The sequence below is a fragment of the Abrus precatorius genome, unplaced genomic scaffold (genome assembly GCF_003935025.1).
Source record: "Abrus precatorius isolate BTA unplaced genomic scaffold, Abrus_2018 Scaffold8, whole genome shotgun sequence".
In the NCBI taxonomy this organism is placed as follows: Eukaryota; Viridiplantae; Streptophyta; class Magnoliopsida; order Fabales; family Fabaceae; genus Abrus; species Abrus precatorius.
This window is the reverse complement of record NW_020874428.1, coordinates 36,399,225-36,419,974: the sequence shown is the minus strand read 5'-3', so window position 1 is coordinate 36,419,974 and position 20,750 is coordinate 36,399,225. Positions and strand designations below refer to the sequence as shown.

General features: G+C 29.5%; 3 protein-coding genes across 3 annotated transcripts; 2 read left to right on the top strand and 1 right to left on the bottom strand.

Annotated features, from left to right (window-relative positions):
* The first annotated feature begins 1,306 nt into the window (after nt 1-1,306).
* On the top strand, nt 1,307-2,549 carry LOC113848051. Its single transcript, XM_027477413.1, has 2 exons — nt 1,307-1,819; nt 2,163-2,549. The coding sequence occupies exons 1-2, from the start codon at nt 1,340-1,342 to the stop codon at nt 2,334-2,336; spliced, it is 654 nt and encodes a 217-aa protein (XP_027333214.1). The 5' UTR covers nt 1,307-1,339; the 3' UTR covers nt 2,337-2,549.
* Nucleotides 2,550-3,359: 810 nt separating this feature from the next.
* On the bottom strand, nt 3,360-9,228 carry LOC113874803 (respiratory burst oxidase homolog protein A-like). Its single transcript, XM_027513017.1, has 14 exons — nt 8,889-9,228; nt 8,396-8,552; nt 8,269-8,317; nt 7,911-8,024; nt 7,391-7,777; nt 6,319-6,705; nt 5,657-5,752; nt 5,366-5,481; nt 5,099-5,201; nt 4,840-5,022; nt 4,610-4,672; nt 4,331-4,459; nt 3,873-3,951; nt 3,360-3,672 (listed from the first exon to the last, which is right to left on the bottom strand). Exons 1-14 carry the CDS (start codon nt 9,226-9,228, stop codon nt 3,563-3,565), a joined length of 2,313 nt encoding a protein of 770 aa, XP_027368818.1. The 3' UTR covers nt 3,360-3,562.
* Nucleotides 9,229-15,737: 6,509 nt separating this feature from the next.
* Nucleotides 15,738-20,610, top strand: LOC113846945. Its single transcript, XM_027475725.1, has 3 exons — nt 15,738-17,084; nt 17,788-18,209; nt 19,758-20,610. Exons 1-3 carry the CDS (start codon nt 16,229-16,231, stop codon nt 20,550-20,552), a joined length of 2,073 nt encoding a protein of 690 aa, XP_027331526.1. The 5' UTR covers nt 15,738-16,228; the 3' UTR covers nt 20,553-20,610.
* Nucleotides 20,611-20,750: the final 140 nt, after the last annotated feature.

Sequence of the window (20,750 nt, the reverse complement as noted above, 5' to 3'; positions counted from 1 at the left end):
AGGGAACATAGTATAATTTTTAAAATAGAAAAGAATAATATAATAAGTGTTTTTTTAAAGGATGTAATTTACTTAAAGTAATACATTGAATAGTCGAAAAATGATTTAAATTAAATGGTTAGTCCATAATTCATGATCTAAGATGCAAGTTTTCTGTTTAATTAGATATAAAATGAAAGCACGAGTACGCTGCACAAGTTTTGACGTGTATTAAATTTATAATTTTTATATAAAATTAAAATTAATTAATACTTATTACATTGTTTTATTTTAATGTGTATTATATTTTTGAAATATAAGTCAATATTTAAATTATAAAAAAAAATATAACTATATTAATATAAAATAATTTAATAATTGAATTAGTGAATTTTATATTCTATACAAAATTATTATAAAATATAATTATCTAAGTTTAATGTCCGTTGTAAACGAAAGGTAACTCTTTTTAAATATATACTAACACATTCAATATAAAGTGGATTTAAATTCTTCCTTAGTCGATATTTTCGGATATAATCTATCAGTGAGAAAACACATAATTTGAAAAAAAAACAAAAAACAAGGCCAAGTCTATAGCAACCTTCACCAAAATTGTATGTAAAGTATTCTAACACAATCGACTAAATGCCAATGGATTGAAACTCTTTCAAGCATTTTTAGAAAACCAGATAAAACAATTTATTTTCCTTTGAAAATCTTATGTTACTATTTTTGTTAACAGTTTTTGTACTTTTACGTTTACTTTCTTTTATATGGATTTTTTAAAAACATAGACTTAATTTTTATAATTATTTTCATTTATAAATTAATTTTTATATTTGATATCCTTATATTTAGTTCGCATACAAAATTTTATATTTTAGTCTATAACATTATAACATCGTTATAAAAAGTTATTATTTCTTCAATTGTTTTTTTAACAGTGTTATTAAAAAGTTGTAATAAGCATTTGATAAAAATTAAAATGTAAGATTTTAAAGTAAATAAATAAACGTAAATAATAAAGATTAAATATATATTTTAGTATATTTTTTTTATCATGCTTTTCTTTTGGTTTATCTCTATTTTATAAAATTTTAAATATTCTCATGTTAGTAAATAATATCATAATGTTTAAAAGAAAAATATTGTTTTTATTAAATGAAGACTCATCATGATTAGTTATACGATTCATTAATTAAATTTAATAAAGGTTATATTTTCTTCTTAATAATATAATTACTTTATAATATAAAAAATATAAATATCTGTTTTTTTGTTAGAGCCTGTCTCTTCCTCTGCCAAATTGATATACAAAAAATTGAGGTGGTTGCAGAAGAATTGAGTTGGTGGGTACATGACATTCCCTTTGGCAATGAATGTGAGCCAAAACCTTCCGCTGCAAACAACGATCCATCTTCCTCTTCCGCCAAATGTTCCAATTTCACGGAGACACACTTTCTCTCCTCTCACTTCAGCTTCAGAGACTACCAATCAAACACTTATGCCAACCATGTCCGATATTCTAGAAGCTTCCAGAGCACAGAAACTCGACCTTCACCTCAAAACTTTCGGACCCTTTTTCAGAATCACAGCAAGGAGCTTGGTAACCCACAGAGAGCTTGGAAGGGCTGAGGGATTCATAAGATTCTGGATCGAAGGCACCATTCTTCACTTGGACTCTATCAAACTCCAAAGAGAAACTCTTGCCATGGAAAAATCAATATTTGGACTTGGTTTGTTCATTGGAGCCGTTGCAATTCGACATGGATATGATTCTGGCTGCAAAATAGCTCAGTTATTAGCCATCAATGATTCAGATCTTTACCATTCTAAGGTTCTCTTCTTACAAACTAACCTTATCCAAACCTTCATATCTTTTATTTAACTGCAGATTTTTATTATAAATTATTGTAATGCTATTTTTTTAAAAATTTTAATTAGCATTGTTTAGCATTTTATATTATTTATTTTGTGCAAAGAAATTTAGTGATAAATAATGTACAAGATAAATAGGTTTTTAACCTAGTTCAAGTAGTAGGATGGGCTTTATTGTTGTTGATGTTATATTTTAGCATTTTCTATTATTTATTTGGGTACATGGGCTTTGTTTTATGATAATTACTAATCCTTTGGATCTAGAATGCTAAGAATAGTTAAATACGATTTTGTTTTTACAGTTGGTGAGGTTCTACACGAGACTTGGGTTTAAACGAGTGTACGAAGTGACAGGCTCATCGGTTGGGGATCTTGCACACATGCTTGTGTGGGGTGGTGTTGGTACCCGCATGGATGCCAGTGTTGAAGAACTCATGATAAAATGGTGTACAAGATTTAAAGCACCACATAAATGATTCAATTTTTAGCAAAGGCAAGAACACAGTAAGAAAATATAGATAGTAGCAAAAAAATATCATTCTTTTGCATCAACATCAGGGCTTATGATGGATTTGCAGCTGACATATGTTCGATTTTGTAATTTATGCATACATATTTTTCTTTTAACAAATATATATACATATTTTGTAATTTATTTAGTGTAATCATACACGTCAAAGTTTATTTACCTTTAACTCCTCCTTCAAAACATTTCTTGATTTGTCTATGGGCCTTCCGCTTTCTTCTTTTCTTTGTTATGATTTTTCGTACTTCGAGTCTTTGAGGATAACAGAGTTCACTCTCAAGGGTTTAGACTCTGAAACTATGCTGTAATTTAATAATCTCAAAAGCTAAAGCTAAGACAGATTTTTATTACATTTATAATAAATTACATGAGAAAAATCTTAAGTCGTTTTTCAACAATGATGAAATTAAGATAATAATTTGAGTAGGTTTTATTTTGAAATTGCCACGCTACATTTTGTTTTAACTTTCATTCAGCTTCTGTAACAATTGTTGCATACTGAAACCGAATTTCATGGGTATTTTCTGCTTATTTAATATTTCTGGAACGGTGCTTTTTGATGTAGAGATGATTATTTTTTTCCCGCAGCTTTCATTTCTAGTTCTACATGCAGCTTTCGTTAAGTCTGTCTTATTACTAGTTACTTGCTGAATGTAGGTACAAAATGCAGTTTGTTAAACATGTTATACGGATACCATTTAAATGGTACAAGAATTGTTCTTTAGCTCAGTTTGTACTTTTTACATAGCTAGCTACCTTAAAATGTGTGAAAATTGTGATTAAAAATGGACCTATATTCATATTTAAATTTTAAAGTAAAGACCTGATTGTTACAAAGTATGTTTGATTGAATTCAAACTTTTCATAGAATAATTCACTATCGTATTTTTTTTTTCAACATTTATTCATTACTTATACATACTTTTCCTAAAACTATAATATGCTGCTTGAGATGTCCGAATAGCAGCATGGACACTCACTCAACTTACAACGACCAATGAGGACTGACGTATTTTTCTTTCAACTTTCAAGTTTGTATGTCAGAGGCACCAGAGCAGCAAATATATATACGGATGCTCTGGCCGAATAAAAGGAACTGTCCAAGATTCTGAAGGTAACTCTGCTTTCCTAATTTAAGGAATTGGTACAACAGATGTCCTTCCTTCAGAAACAAGTTTAATAATTTTCCTTGTGGAAAACAAATCTAGTTGTGGTTTTGGTGGAAAATTTGGTGCACAACCTCTTCAATTCTTTTGCCAATTTAGATGGGCCACAATAAAAAACCCCTGTAGAAGAAAATCCATATTCTTAGTTAGGAAAACAATTTAGACCAAAAAGAAAGTTAGGATATTAATTTAACCTCATTTTTCTGTGTGTTTGGAGATAAGGATTTTGAGTAAAGCAGTAATCCCTAAATTATATATGTGTATTTCAATTATTAAATAACGTACAAATTTGGAAATGTATACGAGGGATATTTTCTCACCGATCTTAGCTCCTCCATGCTTGCGAGCCAATCTAGAAAATATGTTGAACCAATTTGGTCGAGCAAAATGTGTGTGTATCTGGAAATTCCGATAGCAAATTTATTTTCAATCGAGTAATAGCAAATTGTATGTGCAGCTTGACATGACACGAATGATTCATTTTTTTAAAAACAATTTTTGGTTGATATGTATTTGTTAGGATTCTTCCAAAGGACTTTAAGTTGGAGTAGTTGAGAAGAACATGATTTGAAATTATATAAATATAGAAATGTTGTTTGTTATGCCAAACTTTGATATATAGCAGAGATAACAATAACACACTTAAGCTATAATCAGAAGGCATCAAACCTATAATATCTTATGGTATTTTTTTAACGCCATTCATGTAAGTAAAGCTTGCTAGTAATTTATATATTTGACCATATATTGGCCAAAACTAAGGAGAAGATGCACTTACTGGAGTCCTGGAAACTATGTCAATGCCACTCTTAGCAAGATGCAAGGCCTGAATGACACTTAATAAAGCCGAACGAACATCTCCCTCAGGATATACACTGGTCAAGAAATTGTGCATCTCCACAACCGACTTAAATTTTATCAGAAAACTAGAATGGTCAGAAAATGCTAGAAGATCTTATTTGCATCTTTGTAATAAAAATGTAGTTGTTAACATAGATTTTTTTTCTGTGAACATTATGCCAATGCCATAGTCAAAACAATTTGTAGTTGCGCATACCTGCTTTTTGGTTGAGTTTGAGATTTCCTTCATGACATCTCTAAACCAATCAAAGGAGTTTTGCTCTCTTGTAATCCAATAAAGATATGCTTTTAGTGGACCCTTGGTTAAGCTGCACTCTCTGAGACCACTCTATTTTAAATGCCCAAATATGGCGTTTGTTTAATGGAGGGAGACATTATCACAGTAAGAAGATATTGAAATAAATAACACAATAAAAAAAATCTTACATGATCATTTTGTCCTGTCTGGACACCTTTAACTACATCTTTGAGGATGCTAATGAAAGGTGTGGCTCCTATACCAAGGCCTATTAGTATAAGAATGTCATATTTTACATGGTCTTGAGAAGCAGAACCATAAGGGCCATCTATGTACAGTTTTGGACACCCTTGTAATCCTGACAACATTGTCTGCAGATCGTGGAACAATTTTGAGATTGAAGAATTTAACAAGCATAATTCTGCAATTAAAAATTGCTATTTTCACCTCTTGGAATAGAGCATATATTTGGTAGCTCCAGTCTCCGAGTGTTCTAATGTGCACACTGAGGTAGTCATCTTGTGGCCCTGAAGTCAAGGAAAATGGATGCCTGAAAATTTAGACAAAAGAAACTCAAATAGAACATCAATATTGATTCACTAGCTTGAATTATAAAAAATGGAAGAATGAACAGAACTAGTATTAAATAAGAATTAAGAATTGCATAAGGTTGAATCTTGAATGAGGTCAGGTGATGGGAAAAAAAAAAAGTACCATTCAAAGGGCGAAATTTGGGGGCACTGAAGGAATATATACATGCCACTTTGGTACTTAAAACCTTCTGGCTTTTGCATTTTGAGGTACAGAACCTTACCTGGATACAGATTTGCCTGCATGGAAAATTAAAAAGAAAAAAAGGATAAGATAGTAATTATCCTTGACAAGAGTAATTAAAGAAATTTTTATATTTCAGATTTTGAGCTGTTCCGTAAAATATATCAAATGAAGCATAAAATTTAAACCAACAGTTTTTATGAATAGTTTAATAAAGAAAATGTCAAATACCTTCAAAATATCAACTTCGTAAGATCCAGATCTAATGGCTCGAAAGATCCTCTCTCCAGCGTACAATAAAACTGGAAAAGCAATGTACATCCATGTCTGCTCATAGAAAGATATGTAAAAAATGAAAATCGGCTCCAAAATTTATTCTATAATACTTATAAATTAAAGAGCTCAATTAACTTTTACTACTGTCTAAGGCATGTGAAATAAACAATTATATTAATGAGTAGCTTAATTAATCTCAACGATGAGCAATTAGGAGTAAACTAGTGGCAAGGAATATAAAAACTTTAGAAGCGGTCACAATTCAATCTTGCGCATTCTCAATGTTTCTTTTTTATCTTTTGCGGGTAATACAACAGTAGAAAAGAGGAAACACAAAAGTAAGTCAATAATACTCAAATTGGTCTCACGTGGCTGTCTTTGTCATCCCATTATCCTTAATACTGTCACATGTGTTTATTTATTTTTTGCATGGTTTTCTAATCAAAACTCGAAGTTTTGCCGTATGTCACTAAACTCAGAAGGGTTTCAATTTTATTAACCATTAGATGCATTATTTCTATTTTAAGGTCAACAAAACTTTTCTCATTATCTAAAAGAACAGTATTACAAATGTAAAGCACATCAAAAGGATAGAAAAAGACATAAAAGAAGATTACCGTTTTCTCCATCAGCTTGTCGGTCAGGAACAGGAACATGGAATGAATAATTAGCAACACATAGACAAGGACAAACAAATGGTGGGAGTACCAAAATGTGTTGTATCCAGTGACACGTTGAAGTGACACGGGTAGCACAGGTGAACGACGCCTTGGCCACTTAGTAGCTAGTGAAAATGCAATGGCCATTAACACCACCATGCCAATCCCACTCACCCCTTCCGTCGTGGCCAAAATTTCCATGTACGATGGTTGGTGGTACCCAAATCCTGATGCAATCGTTTGACGGAAAATTGATTTGTCTGACTCACTAATTCTTGGAAAGTCACACGCAAGGTGCGTTCCACCGTGTAAGATCACACCCACCACTATTCCTCCTGCAATTAGCTGCATATATTCCAAAATTATTATCAATTTTATTTTCACGTTACAATTACAATGAGTTTTAATCAAGGAAGGAATTTTCACTAAAGTATAAAATCTATGATATTTTAGTTTACTAAAGTTTAAGTTAGACCTTAGTTTAGTAACGTGGACGTATGCAGAAAAGGTCATACACATGCATCTGGCAGCAATATATGACTCGAATTATTTATCTTTATTTCTTTTTATTTTGTCCCTATAGTTTTAATTTAAAAATAAAAAAAAATAGTAATAAAAAAAGTTTTTTAAGACGTATCATTTTTTAATTAAAAATAGAAGTAAAAAAAAAAGACATAAAACAAAAGACGGGTGATTTCAGTTCCTAATATATTGTTGTTGTGTCAATTAGCAAATTTGACATCTGGTGCGAGGAAAATGCTTCATGGGCACCCCCACCTAGAGATCATAAGAAGAGAAGAAAAAGAAAGGATAGATGTGACAGAAGATTCAATGTAATATAAAAAAATTGAATGAATATTAATACTATTAACATGTTTATAAATTAGAATCGCATATATAACCATGAACATAGTCAAACTATGCGAGGTGTTAACACAACACTATAAAATATTGTGTATCGAAGTTAAAATGACAAGTCAAATATATAATATAGAACATTGAATATTATGACTTTGGGAAGCGAACCAACCTTGTGAAAGTTTATATTGTCATTGAAAGGAATGACAGAGTTGATTGAACGGTGCTTGCGGAGCCACGTGATTGTATTTCTACAAACAGGGAAGAGAACGAGAGCCATGTTGAGTTTTAAGGTCTCAGCAGCACCTTTAGCCGTAGGAAGGCAATAACCCATTACTTCAAATCCTGATCTATGCCTATATTGAACAAATTTCCACACAAATAACCCCAAGCATGCAAGCACCCACACTAGAACAACCCAACCACGTCGCCAATAGGTTCTAAACAACACTTCAATTCTTGACATTGGTTCTTGTTCTTCACACAATTCACCACTAATGTTGTGATCAATATTCCTTGTGCTTCCTATTGTTGATCCTTGTTTCATTGGAGAGTGTGCCTTTATTGATATGCTAGCCTTGAATAGAGACTCCATTTGAGATATCTACATATCACCAATCTTTCTATTTAATAGAATATGGAAGAGGGTCATCTGGTAAATCCTCAATGGGGGGTTGAGGCTAAATTGGTACCTGAATGTAGCCTTTGTTTTTCTTGTCAAGAGATTCCATGATCAAAGCGGCGTAGTCCTCTGCTTCATCATGTGTCACGGATAGCTTATTCATAGATGCGGTTAGTAAAATTGTCTGCATAAGGTACAAATTAATCATAATCACAAACAATACTAACATGCATAAATGCGAATCAATATGACAGTTTTTATATATATATACACCCAACTAGAATTAATTATTAGAACCACACTATAGAGTATCGCCAAAATCAATAAAATAAACATGCGGAACAAGACAATTAACACATGAAAATTTAAACGGCCTCACATCATATTAAAGTTAATTATAAATTAGAACTCATTAAGTATATGATAACCTGCTTTATATCTGCCTCGGTAATTCTCCCATCCATGTTTCTGTTACACCTATAAAGTAAACCAAAGAAAAAATTACAAAACTGATTTCAGAATTGTAAAGAGGAGAGTTTAGGAAAGAATTTTCACATGTCAAAGAAGATTCGCATTCTAGAGTTAAAAGAATTATCCTTCATCCGAAGCCAAAAATTGTGCAAATCGGTTTTGTTGATATCGAATTTCCAATCCTTGCCACCTCTCAGTGCCCTTAATAATTCGTTAGCAAACTCTGGCGATGGCTGCATCCCTACAGAACAGTACGAAACTGAATGCAAAAATCTAAAATAATAATTGAAAAAATAAGACCAGAATTCATAACAGGTAGGTATAGATAAGGCACTTGTTAATTTAATAAAGGAGAAAGTGGTAAACGTTGATGATTTAAATAAATTAAGTATGAAAAGGAATAATAATAAAAACGATACAAGTTGTCATATCTTCCGGCACTAAAGCATATGCAAAGAACATGGCAAAGGTGCCAGAACAGAACAGACACCGAAAAGGACTGATCAATGTCTGAAGGAGCATCGTGCATTAATGCATTATGAATTATTGTGATCGTGAAACAAAGTGATAATGTTACATGGAGCTGTTTGTTCTTTGTTGGGTTTTCTTTTCTCACCAATGCAGAAGCCAAATTCTGACCATGTAACAACCGGTTCGGTGCCATTCCCGGTCCAAGCCACTTGGTCGAACCGGTTCTCCACATCCTTCCACTCCATTCCGTTTTGACCAACAATGCCATTCATGAGTCCAACGCCTTGAATTGCTTCATTTTCTGTTATTTGAGATTGTTCTCCTTTGAGCCTAACCTTGGACCCGGTCTGAACCGGAGAGGGGGAAGAAAAAGATGGTGATGACTTGAAGAGAGCAATGAGGGAACGATCATGGATAGCTTTTTGGGACTTCAAAAGCCCATCCATTGATGGGTTGTGAAGAGTGAAGGTTTGATCAAGTTGTTTTCATGGAACGTGAAGATTTTGTTTCCATCATGATCTAAAGAAAATGTGGAACAAGATTTTATTCAGGGAAAGAAGGTGAATGGTTTTTTTAAGGAGCACAGAGTCGCTTCAATAATAATTGCGTTCAACTTTGACCCAAGAAGGAGAAGCAGTTGGCTTGAGTTGCTTGGTGGATTTGTTTATATTGTTTTTACAAGAGGTACAAGAAAGTGCCCATTTTTATCTTCTCTCTTTTTATGTGGAAGTGTAGAATTTTCTTTGGAATTGAGTGGTTGAGTAAGGGAAATGAGAAAAGACAAGTTTGATGGTTTAATCAAAAGAATAATTGATCATGTGTTTGGTTTGGTGGGAGTGTGTGGACTAAGATATAGAATTGAAGCTAATAAATGGAAATTTTGGTGAATATTAACCAGATTGTGAGAGGATGGAAATTAAGTAAGGGCAGGTGAAGGTAGTAAACAAATCCACGGCAATGAAAAGGCTGTGATGCATATGTGCTTCAGTTTATTTGTGTTGGTTGAAGGTCCTGAGGGAAAAAGAGAGCATTATAAGAGTGTTTCCAGTTCATTTTTCTAGTTGCTATATCAAAAACAGCTCATTGTATTAAAACGTAAGCAAGAGAATAGAAGAATGATTAATAAAAAAATATTATCTTACTCTCTCTAGATGAATGTGGATGCGAGATGGAAAAGAGGAAAATAATGATATATGATAAATAATAGAATACAAAAAAGAGAGTAACAACACAGAGGATGTAAGAACAAAAAAATATGAAAAAATCAAAATTGATAATTAATTATCAAATGAATAATTATACTTAATACCCTTTTTAGAGATTCACATCTCCTTTACTACCGATGTGGATTTAAATAAATAATAAAATGTAAATTTAAATAATAAGTTATCAATAGAGAAGATTTATTTATAAATCTGATCAAAAAATTTAGTGTATGGTGTTAGTATTTGAATTTTGATAAAATATACATTTTTAAAATTGATAAAAGCAAACAATTGTTTCTTTAAAATAAAATAAACTAAATGAACTTTAATTTTGATAAACTAAAAAATATTTTATTACCCTTCTCATGAAACTTATTGAAATACAAATTATTTGTATGATCTTAAGTAAAATTTACAAGATTTTTTTAAAATTATAAAACTATAATGAGATGTATGATAAAAAAAAATATAAAAAAAAGATACCCATAAACATAAAGTAAATATAGAGAAATAAGTATTAAAAAATCAATACTCTAACGAAAGTATTTCTATACAAATTTATTATTCATTTTCTATAAGGAGCACAACAAGATTTGTTCCACGTTACTTTTGATGGTCTCTGCAAGTTGGAATGACCAATGGACGTAAATGTTCGTATTTTGTGTAAGAAAGAACAGTCACATCATAGTTTTACTCTGTTTCTCACGGCTTCGAAAATGAACAATAATTATACGTATCCCATCCATTAATGCAGATGATTTTCATGCATTACTTTTATATAATTTATAATCATCATTGGTGGGTTCAGTCCTTTTAATATATTTATATTATATTCTCAAAACTTATTAGGTTATTAGTCACATCCAAGCTAATAATTTACTTGTTTATATTTTTTAGTCTGTTATTATCTATCAATATAAAATTGTTTATTATCTAATACTTTTCTTTAAATTTGACTATTGTTTTAGATGCAACTTATATTTTTAATCTGAATTTATACTTTTTTAAATTTCTGCAACAGATCTTATTTTCGTTCTCTATTACTTGGAGTTATGCTCTTTTTTAAGTTCTTGATTTTAATTTTTTTTATCAAACTCTAATATCATAATAACATAACAGTTTGAGTGTGTGTTAGATCAAATAGTGTACAAAAAGATTTAATAATTTATTTATTTAAAACACTTTGTTAATTTAGACTAATGCCTTTTTCATTTATCTATCCTTTTTTTTTTTCGCTGGAACATTAATATATCCTTTATTTATTAGTAACTTGAAACTATTTATTACCAACCAAAATTATAAATAAATGTAACTCTCCCGTAAAATTTGTATTAACCCCCTTTTTTTTCATATCCCTATTAGGGTCATATTATTATTTTATTGATACACTTGTTGCAAAAACATTAACGGTGTGATGCATCACGCTAAGCTGAATTATTAATAAAAATGCTATAATTTGTTCATGATTGTCAAATATTTTTATCATAGAATTTTAATAAATTATAAAATAAAGATTTGCAAATTGAAATAAAATGTTATATCATAAAAATAGTCTTGGAAATTTTTGTATATCTTCTGATTAATTAAGGAATTGATTCTTCTTCGAGTTTACTCTTACATTTTTCCAGTGTGGGAATAGTATTTGTTTGGACAATTTGTAAAATGCTTTTTCTTGTGTAAGTGGTACTTGCAAAATCAAAATTGAGACTGGAGTAACTTAATTTTTAAGTATGTTTCCTAACTCTCAACACCACATGTGCCTCAACACACCTTTTCAAAGAGAGAGATGGATAATATTTTAAAAAGTACTAATCAATACTCTTAATCCATTGATTAAAATATTTAAATATTTTTTATTAAACAGTGTAGAAAATATTTATTTATAATTTTCAATACATTTCAATATATTTTTAATAGAATGTAATAGTTTATTAACATTTTAATAAATACTTTACATACACTAATTAATAATCCCTAATATTTTTCGCAAAGAGCCAAGGAGGCATTGTAAACGAAATTACATGTAAAATAGGGAATGTTATTATATATATATAAAGCAGACAAGCGTGATGGGTGAAAGTGAAAGTAAAATCGACACAATATTTTAAAGTAAAAAAAAATGTACGTGTCTATTGTATATTAGTTTAGAGTGCATTAAAACTACAAAACACTTTTCTGGTATTTTTTTAAAATTTGTCAAATTTTTTTCTATTTATAAAAAATAAAGATAACTCATTGTTGTATTAATTGTTTAATTTTTTTCATTTATATTAGTTCAATTTGTATTAGCTTAATATTATCATAATATTACTAGTTTATGTTTTATCTTCTACTTTTTATTTATTTATATATATATATATATATATATATATATCACTAGTATAATAAAAAATATTTATTTTTGGGTAATATAATATATTTTTACTTAAACTAAGATACATATATTATAAATATTTCAAAGGATTGAGATCGATATATCAAAATAAGTTAAACCTTTGAGTTTTACTGTTATTTTTTATATAATCTTTTTTTTTTAAGGTCTTATAATTAGTGGGTTTATATTGATCCTATGTCTTAAAATAAAAAAAAATAGTAGATTAAGGTTAGAGTTATTTATATTATTTTTTATAATATTTATTTAAATAAATTCAAAATTATATTTAAAATATAAAAAAAATTATTTAATATATTAAAATTTTATCATAACAATAATATCAAATATAATTATATTATAAAATTAAATTAAATTTAGCTGTTGCATTTTGTTAATTTTATTAATTAAATTTAATATAGTACGTTAATAATTTATGATTTTAATTAAGAATTATTATTAAATATTTTTAACTAAGTAATAATTAAATAATAAAAGAATATTTAATAAAATATTATTTAATAATTATTTTAATAAATTTAATAAATTTTATTATGTTTATATAATTTTTAATAATTATATATTCATTATAGCTTAAATTTATACATGGTATGGTTATTTTGAATATAAATATAAATATATAAAATCTTAAATGATTAAATTTAATATATTTTATATAGATATATATATATATATATATATATATATATATAGGTATAGATATATTTTTTTATTATTAAAATATACTTGTTAATATAACTTAAAATTTATTCAATAGTAAATATTTATATAAATCAACGTCTAAATAAAAAATAAATTATTAGTTAATTTATTAATTTATATGTAATATGTAAATGTGTATTTTAATTTATTGTATACATACTATTTTTTTATATTAAATTAATGCTATAGTGCAGTTAATTTTATGTATATTTAAAAATTTAAAATAATAAAATAATAAGTTAAATATTATATTTATATATATATATTGCATTTAGTTTAAAATTTTGTATTAAGTTTTATCACAAATTTTCTATTAAGATAGAAATTTAAAAACACAAATTACTTTTTTCATCTATAAATTTTATAATATAAAATATTTTATATTTATAATTTTTACAACAAAAATATTTATTTACTTTTTTTAAAACATATTAACTTTTATTCAGTAGATTTAACAAATTTTGTCCGTGTTATTTTTTATTGTCAAATTTATATATTTATTGTAACTTTATTTTTTGAATATAAAATGTTCTTACACAAATATAACATGATCCTTAATATATATATATATATATATATATATATATATATATAATATTTTTAATAGTTTTATAAAAAAATCAAGAAAAATAATAATATAAAACTTTAATAATATAAAAAAATTTATAATTAATACTCAAATAATATTTTAAAATTTATTTATAAAATTATATAAAAGAGTATTACAATTATTTAATAATTGTCAATAATACAGATAAAAAATATTAAAATTATATAATAATCATACTTTTATTAATTTTATTTAATAACAACAATCATTATAAATATTTATTATTATATAAATTTTATTTTTCTTTTTTTAAGTAATTTTATTAGATTATAAGTTTATAATAAAAAGTTATATAAAATAAATATTTTTATTAGATATTCTAATAATTATTATAATTTATATCAAATTTTTCTAAATCTAATTTTTTTTAAAAATATAGATTTTTTTTCCCATAAAACTTTAATCTCAACCCAGCCTTGTTAGCTTTTAGCCCTATAAACTTATGAATTGATAGACTTTTTGATCCTAAGCCATATGTCTAGAGCTAAGGTTATAAACTTATGAATTGATAGATTTTTTGATTCTAAGCCATATGGTTAGAGCTAAGGTTAGGATTGAGCCAAATTTTTAACAGCTCTAGGAATCGATAACCCATTAACCTTGTTCTTGTCATGGTTTTTTTTTTATGATTAAAGAAAAACATTGCACAAGGCCTGCCGGAGAGGGCTTAAAAGCAAAAAACAATGCTATTTGAAAATGAAATTTGAAAGAGTTATTGGGCCTTTGATTATCTTTCTTGTATAGGTTTAATACTTTGACCCCAAAAAAAAAAGCATTGAAGGGGTTAGCAGAATTGAACCGTGGAAATAAAAATAGTGTTGTTTTGAACTTATTTTGATTATTGAAAAAAAATAAAAATACTTTGATTATCTTTCTTAAAAATAGTGCCTTTTGATGTTAGGCTACTCTAAATACACTCTGTGAGTTTTTCTTTTTCTCTTTATTTTTGACTACCATTCTAAAAAATAAAATTTAAAAATGACTCTTCGAATCTAAATTTTGAAAGTCATTAATATATTCTAAAATTTTATCGTTTAAAGATAAAAAAATATTTTAAAAAATTATAATGCCAAAAATAAAATGTGCAAGTGAGACATTTATAAAAAAATATATCATTTAATATTATAAATGCATTAAAATTTGTGACATATTATGATTTTATAATAAAAGTTACTATTGTATTATGATTTGACAGGTGTTTCACTGTAAGGAAAATGGACACAATAAATTACACGATAAAAGAAAAATTATCAATGTACTTTTTTTGGGATCTATAATTAATAAGTAAACAAAACTACTTTTAATTCCTAACTAGTATTTTATAACTGTTGCCTTTGTTCCTAAATTTTTTACGTTCTTATTTAATAATAAAAAACAAAATAATTTTTTATTAATAAAATTAAATTTATCATGAATTTAGATATTTTATAAGATTTCTTTTAAAATTATTGAAACTAATCTTAATGTTTTCTTATTTAATTATTTATTTTGTCTCTATTACACATACTCTGATAAAAAATAATAACGAATATAAAAAATATCTTATAACTACAGTTATATATATATAAAGCTTTAACAATCTTTTATCTTATATTTAGAAGTAGATGCAGTTTTTAGAACCAAGGAAATGAGTGTGAAGGAATGAGGTTTCCTTTCTGTCACCTTAATGTATCACAAAATTGTGTTCATTTTATTATAATGTAACCTTGTTAAAAAAATTTAGCATTTAGCTATTTTCCAGTTAAATTGATTTCACTTTGAAATTTATATTTCATTAATATAATAAATTATAAAATTTATATTGAATAATAAAATATTAAAATTTACTGTAAATCTATTTTAAAGATATTCAGACATAAATTTATTTCCTTTAAAGTTATTTTTGAGTAAAATTTATGATCTTAAAGATGTAAATGTTCACTAAACACACTTAATGGCAAGTAGCGCGCGTGATAGGAACAAAGGTGCGATGCCAAGTTGTTGGTATTGATTTGGTAAATTTGGTCGTGTATCAGTGTCATACCCATAGATTTTGGTTTCAACTTTGAACAACCAACACATAACGAGCCTCTCTTCATTTTTTGCTTTTGCACTAACAATTCTACTTTCTTAATGTAATCGTTCGTTTGCATTCTTTCCTTTTAACTATCCCTTTTGTTGCCGCTTTTCTTTATCTCTGCCATTCGATGCTTTCTGAGTTCACAATATCTTGTCATTATTCCCATTTTCTTTTTTTCTTATTCTTAATGTTATTATTTCTTCACTTGGGAATAGTGAATGTTAGGTTTCTCATTGATGATAATAATAGTTATTATTGCTGAGTTGGTAGAAGAATGCGTGTTTTGTGTTTAGTTAGTGAATCAGGGTTTGCGATTTTGTTTTCATGTTAGTGGTTGCCACTAATTTCTCTAAATTGATGGAAAGTTTCTTCCTTTCCTTCTTGTTGTTGCTGATAATAGATGTAAAGAGGATTGTTTTTTTTGTGGAGTTTGGGTAGTGGCTTTTTGTGTGTGTTAATAAAGCAAGGAAGAGCCAAAATGGATTTGTGGGTTGTTGCAGCTGTTGCTGGAGCTGGGTGCTTAGCTAAATATTTGAACAGGTTTTCAAAGAACGGCGATGGTTCATCTCTTTTGTCATCAGAGGGTTCCAATTTTGAGAATCACGAGTCCTCATCCCATTCCTTTTGCTCACAAGCAGGGAGAGACAAGTTGGGCAATGATGTTACTTTAGCTAAAAGGGCTCCAGATGTGAATTCACAGGATGGCCTTTTGACAATAGAGTTGGCTTCTCGCAAAGGGCTTGAATTTGACTGTGAAAAAGTAAGTCTCTTCAGGAATTGCAATGAGAGTGATGTCCTTTCTGTATCAAACTTTAATGATGTTGGATATGGAAATGAGCAATGCAACAATATTGGTGGCAATTGTGGTTTCCTACTTCCTGATTTGTCTTCAGGAAAATTGGGTCATAATCCTTCTGGAAATAAAACCTCTCGCAGGACTAAGCGATTGTATGGGCATATAAATGGGCCTTCAAACTCCTTAGAAAGTTGCCTAATGGCTCAGCTATGCAAAGAACATGCCAAAATGGAAGAATCTATCTCATCATCATCCATGGCCACTAGGTCATTTTGTGTTAGTGATGAAAGCCAGATGATCAGCGGAGCAACCAATTATGATTCTCTCAGTGGATTGACTGGAAGTGAAGAATCTAAGTTGCATAGAGCAGCCAGTAAAGTGAAAGCTGAAAGTGTATTATTTCGGGTTCCTTCCTTACCGAAAATTGGATCTTTTAATGATGCCAAGAAGATGAAATTTAACGCAGGCAGTGGGCAAAATAGGAGATTGAGCCCTTCTAACAATGTGTTCAGTGGAAAGCACATCCATACTCAACATGGTGTGGTTCTTCACTAATTGACTATTTGACTTACAAGTACCTTATATAGCCTTTGCTGCATTGCAAATATTTGTTGTCTTCATTCTTTAATAGCTACACTTAGAATTCTTTTTGTTTTGTCTTGACTTTAATTCACTTGTTTACTCTTGAGGAAACTTATCAGTCTGCTGATTGTTATATCAATTATTTTAGATTCTTCTGCATTCTGTGGCAGGTTACATTATCTTGTAAAGGAATCTTTAATTTACACGATCAGGTGTATATTTACCATTCGCTAGTATCAGAGAATGAGACTCATATATTTACATGAACTGGCCTGAACCCCCTAAATATTGAAAGGATGTTATAGAATCTTGGATTCTGTATTAACATATCAAATTTTCCTGAAAATCAACATCTTGCACAATGGCTTGATCTCATTGTACGTGGATCTTGTTTTGGTCCCTGCCAGTGGGGGCTTGCCTCAGGACCTAAAATGGCTTTCCCAGCTCTAATTAGAAAAGTTTTTTTTTTTTAAATACATACTTAACTTGTTCAATTGTTGATCACAGCTAGCCTTATAAGACACAATAAATCATCTGTTTCAGTTACTATTATGCTGACCTTTTGATGAAGTAGGTTTGTACTTATTTCATGAGTTGATATGTTGTATGGTTTGTTTTGCTTTGATAATTACTTTTGTTGTCATGTATATAATCATCAGATGCAACATTTGTCTTCGGTCTTGGGATATCTTTTGGGATAATAACTTCCATCTTGGCAAATAAAAGAGAAATGGACAAGTTAAGAGAGTTGTTGAAGCAGACTAAAAACTTGGCTCAAGATCTACAAGAGGAACTTGAAATGAAAGATTCAATGACAGTGAAGGAGTTACATAGTGAAAATTATGGTTCACAGGATACTTGTGATCATTCCTTCTGTGATAGGGAGCTAAATGGATTTTCCCCTGAAAAACACATGGATAGCTCTCCAATGACTGACTGTAAAAAATCATGTGATCAAAAGGGAGAAGAAAGTTCAGAACCCATGAGCAAAATTGAAGCGGAGCTTGAAGCTGAACTTGAGAGATTGGGGTTAAACATGAATGAATCTAGCCCAGAAAGACCGTTGTCTGAGCTAGTTGAGGTAAGCATAAATGTTTATATTTTTCATTTCCTAGTAACAACTTGACCTGTAGACATTGTATCACATTGTCTTGGAATACGTGTGTTGAAATTTTCTTTATTGTTTAGCTTTTCATTTATGAAGATCCTAATTTAGTCCCATGCCTGATAGAGTTGGAAGTGACAAAGAATGGAATGAAAATAGCTCTTTCAGATTTACATGTTTTAAGAGATGTTATGTCACTCAGTTCCTCCCTCTTTTCACCTCTACAAAGTATAACCTTGACCTGTTTCATGAAAGACAGATGCCTCATAATGTCTCTCCCTGTATTTGATTTGTTTTATGTCACTTTTTTAAAATCTTTTCTTATATGTTTGGTTTAATTACCTTAGTATGGCATATTGCTTTTATTATCTTTTCAAATTAGAGTAGTTTTGCTCATGTGACAATGTCTTGGATGCATATTGAGCCGCAAGATGTCGATACTTTATTGGACGCATATTGTCAAATATAGTGTCACTTTTTCACTTGACGGATCTTATGGTTCTGATCACCTTCTATACCATGTGCTTATCAATAAATAAACAAAACTCAAAAAAATTAAAAATAGTAATTTAATACTATTATGCAAGAACTGCTGGGAGATATGTGTATGCTTTTGCCTCGATCTTTTTTTAGTCATAGCTCGACTGTTTAAGTAAGAATAATAACACAATCTTCAGACATGTGTTTCAAGCTGAGTGTTTATCATGACTTGATTAACTTCAATGTATATTCTATGGAGCAAATTATTCAGACATCTGTTACAATATATATATATATATTAGTGTGCAAAACAAATTTAAATACAGCTGAAGTGACAAGTCATCTGTGTTAAGGGTCTGAATACTTAGAAGTGAGGTCAGCTAAATGTATTTGTTACTTGAAGATCAACTTCAGTAGTTTTATGTTGCAGCATGGATTTCTCTTTATGAATGGTTTATTGTAGTTAAAATTGGAATTGTAACACTAAAAACTTGTGTTAGTGTAAAACAAATGGCAATGCTATGGAAATTGTTTTATGACTTTGTCCCATTTTATGCTATATTAAAAGTCCTGACCAACTTATACATCTTATTTTGAAAGTGTTGCAACTTTTCCATGTCCATTGTTTTTGCAAATCATTTTGACTTCATTTTATAACCACTTGAATTAGCAGTAGAAAGAGTGATCTTTGGGAAAGTTTGATCGTGTTACTATTTCTTACCTTTACAATAATGTTTGGTGTTATGTCTTTTATACATTAAAGTCCAAAAACTACTCTAATTAGCACCAATGCTTAAAAGAAAATTGAAATTGGGACAAAGTGAGTGCTGAATTAATCTTATTATAGAAAACAATTTCTTGCTTAATTGGATAACCTCTTTGAATTCTTAAGTCATCACATTAGCTCTAGTTTGTGGGTGTAGTTCACTTCCCTCCCCAACTTTCTTCACCATGTCTCTGAATGTTTTCCTCTTTTGTTTTTCCTCCATTCCTTGCTTTTTGTGTTCAAGTTATGGTGTGCTAATGTTGCGAAAAACCTTGCAGCTTGACCCAGACTTTGTAGCAGATTTTGCTCAAGGTGAGTTGAGAACTGACATGATTGATGGGAAAGATTTTGGCCATTCGAAGCTAAATGAGGATGCCAGTGACGCAATGATCCCTGTAAACTATGCTGTTTCCCCCCGTGAACTAAGTCTACGCTTGCATGAATTTATCCAATCCAGACTAGAGGAACGTGTACAGGAGCTTGAGATTGCCCTTGAAAATAGCCAGAGGAAATTACGGTTACTGGAATCAGAGCATGAGAGTCATTCCCAAAAGAATTTCTCAAGTTGTGGAAAAGCATCCTCCTTTACTAAAGGAACACTATTGACTTTTGATGGCAGTGACCGTACAACTGAATCCTTAGTTATGAATTTATCAGGTGAAGCTTCAGGAGGTGCTTACAATGACACCTACGAAGAATTAATAAAGATAGATGACTACGAAGAAAATTCACCATTAAGCATCCATAATACTGACTACAAAGTAGATTCATGTTCGCATGATTTGCATGTATTAGGGGTTCAACTCTGTGGAGCAAACGATTTCCAAACTCATTCCACTGTTAATGAAGAGCGATTGTCAAGGGAACTCTCTTCTGATGAGGTCACAATGTTGGAAGGGCAAAGTTCTAGCATTTATGAATTAAATGATGTTACTGAAGATGAAAATTGTGTGTGTGATTATGAGGTGGATAGGCAATTAATAAGGCAAATTGTTGAAAGTACCAAAAAAGGTTCTCCTGTCTTCCAAAATGCTAGAAGAATATTGTATTCTATGGATGAAGATGAACATTGATACCGAATGTTTTTTTGGGTGTGAAGAAATAGAAGAGGTTAGTATTTTTGACCTTTGCATATTTTGTTCGATGATTTTTTAGCATAGTGCTCTTTGCATGTTTTGGAGTTCATCGTCTCAAAATGCGGGACCCGGTCGAACATTAATACCTAAAATCAGACGGACAGCTGGCCATTTTATTTTTTGGGGAAATTGAAA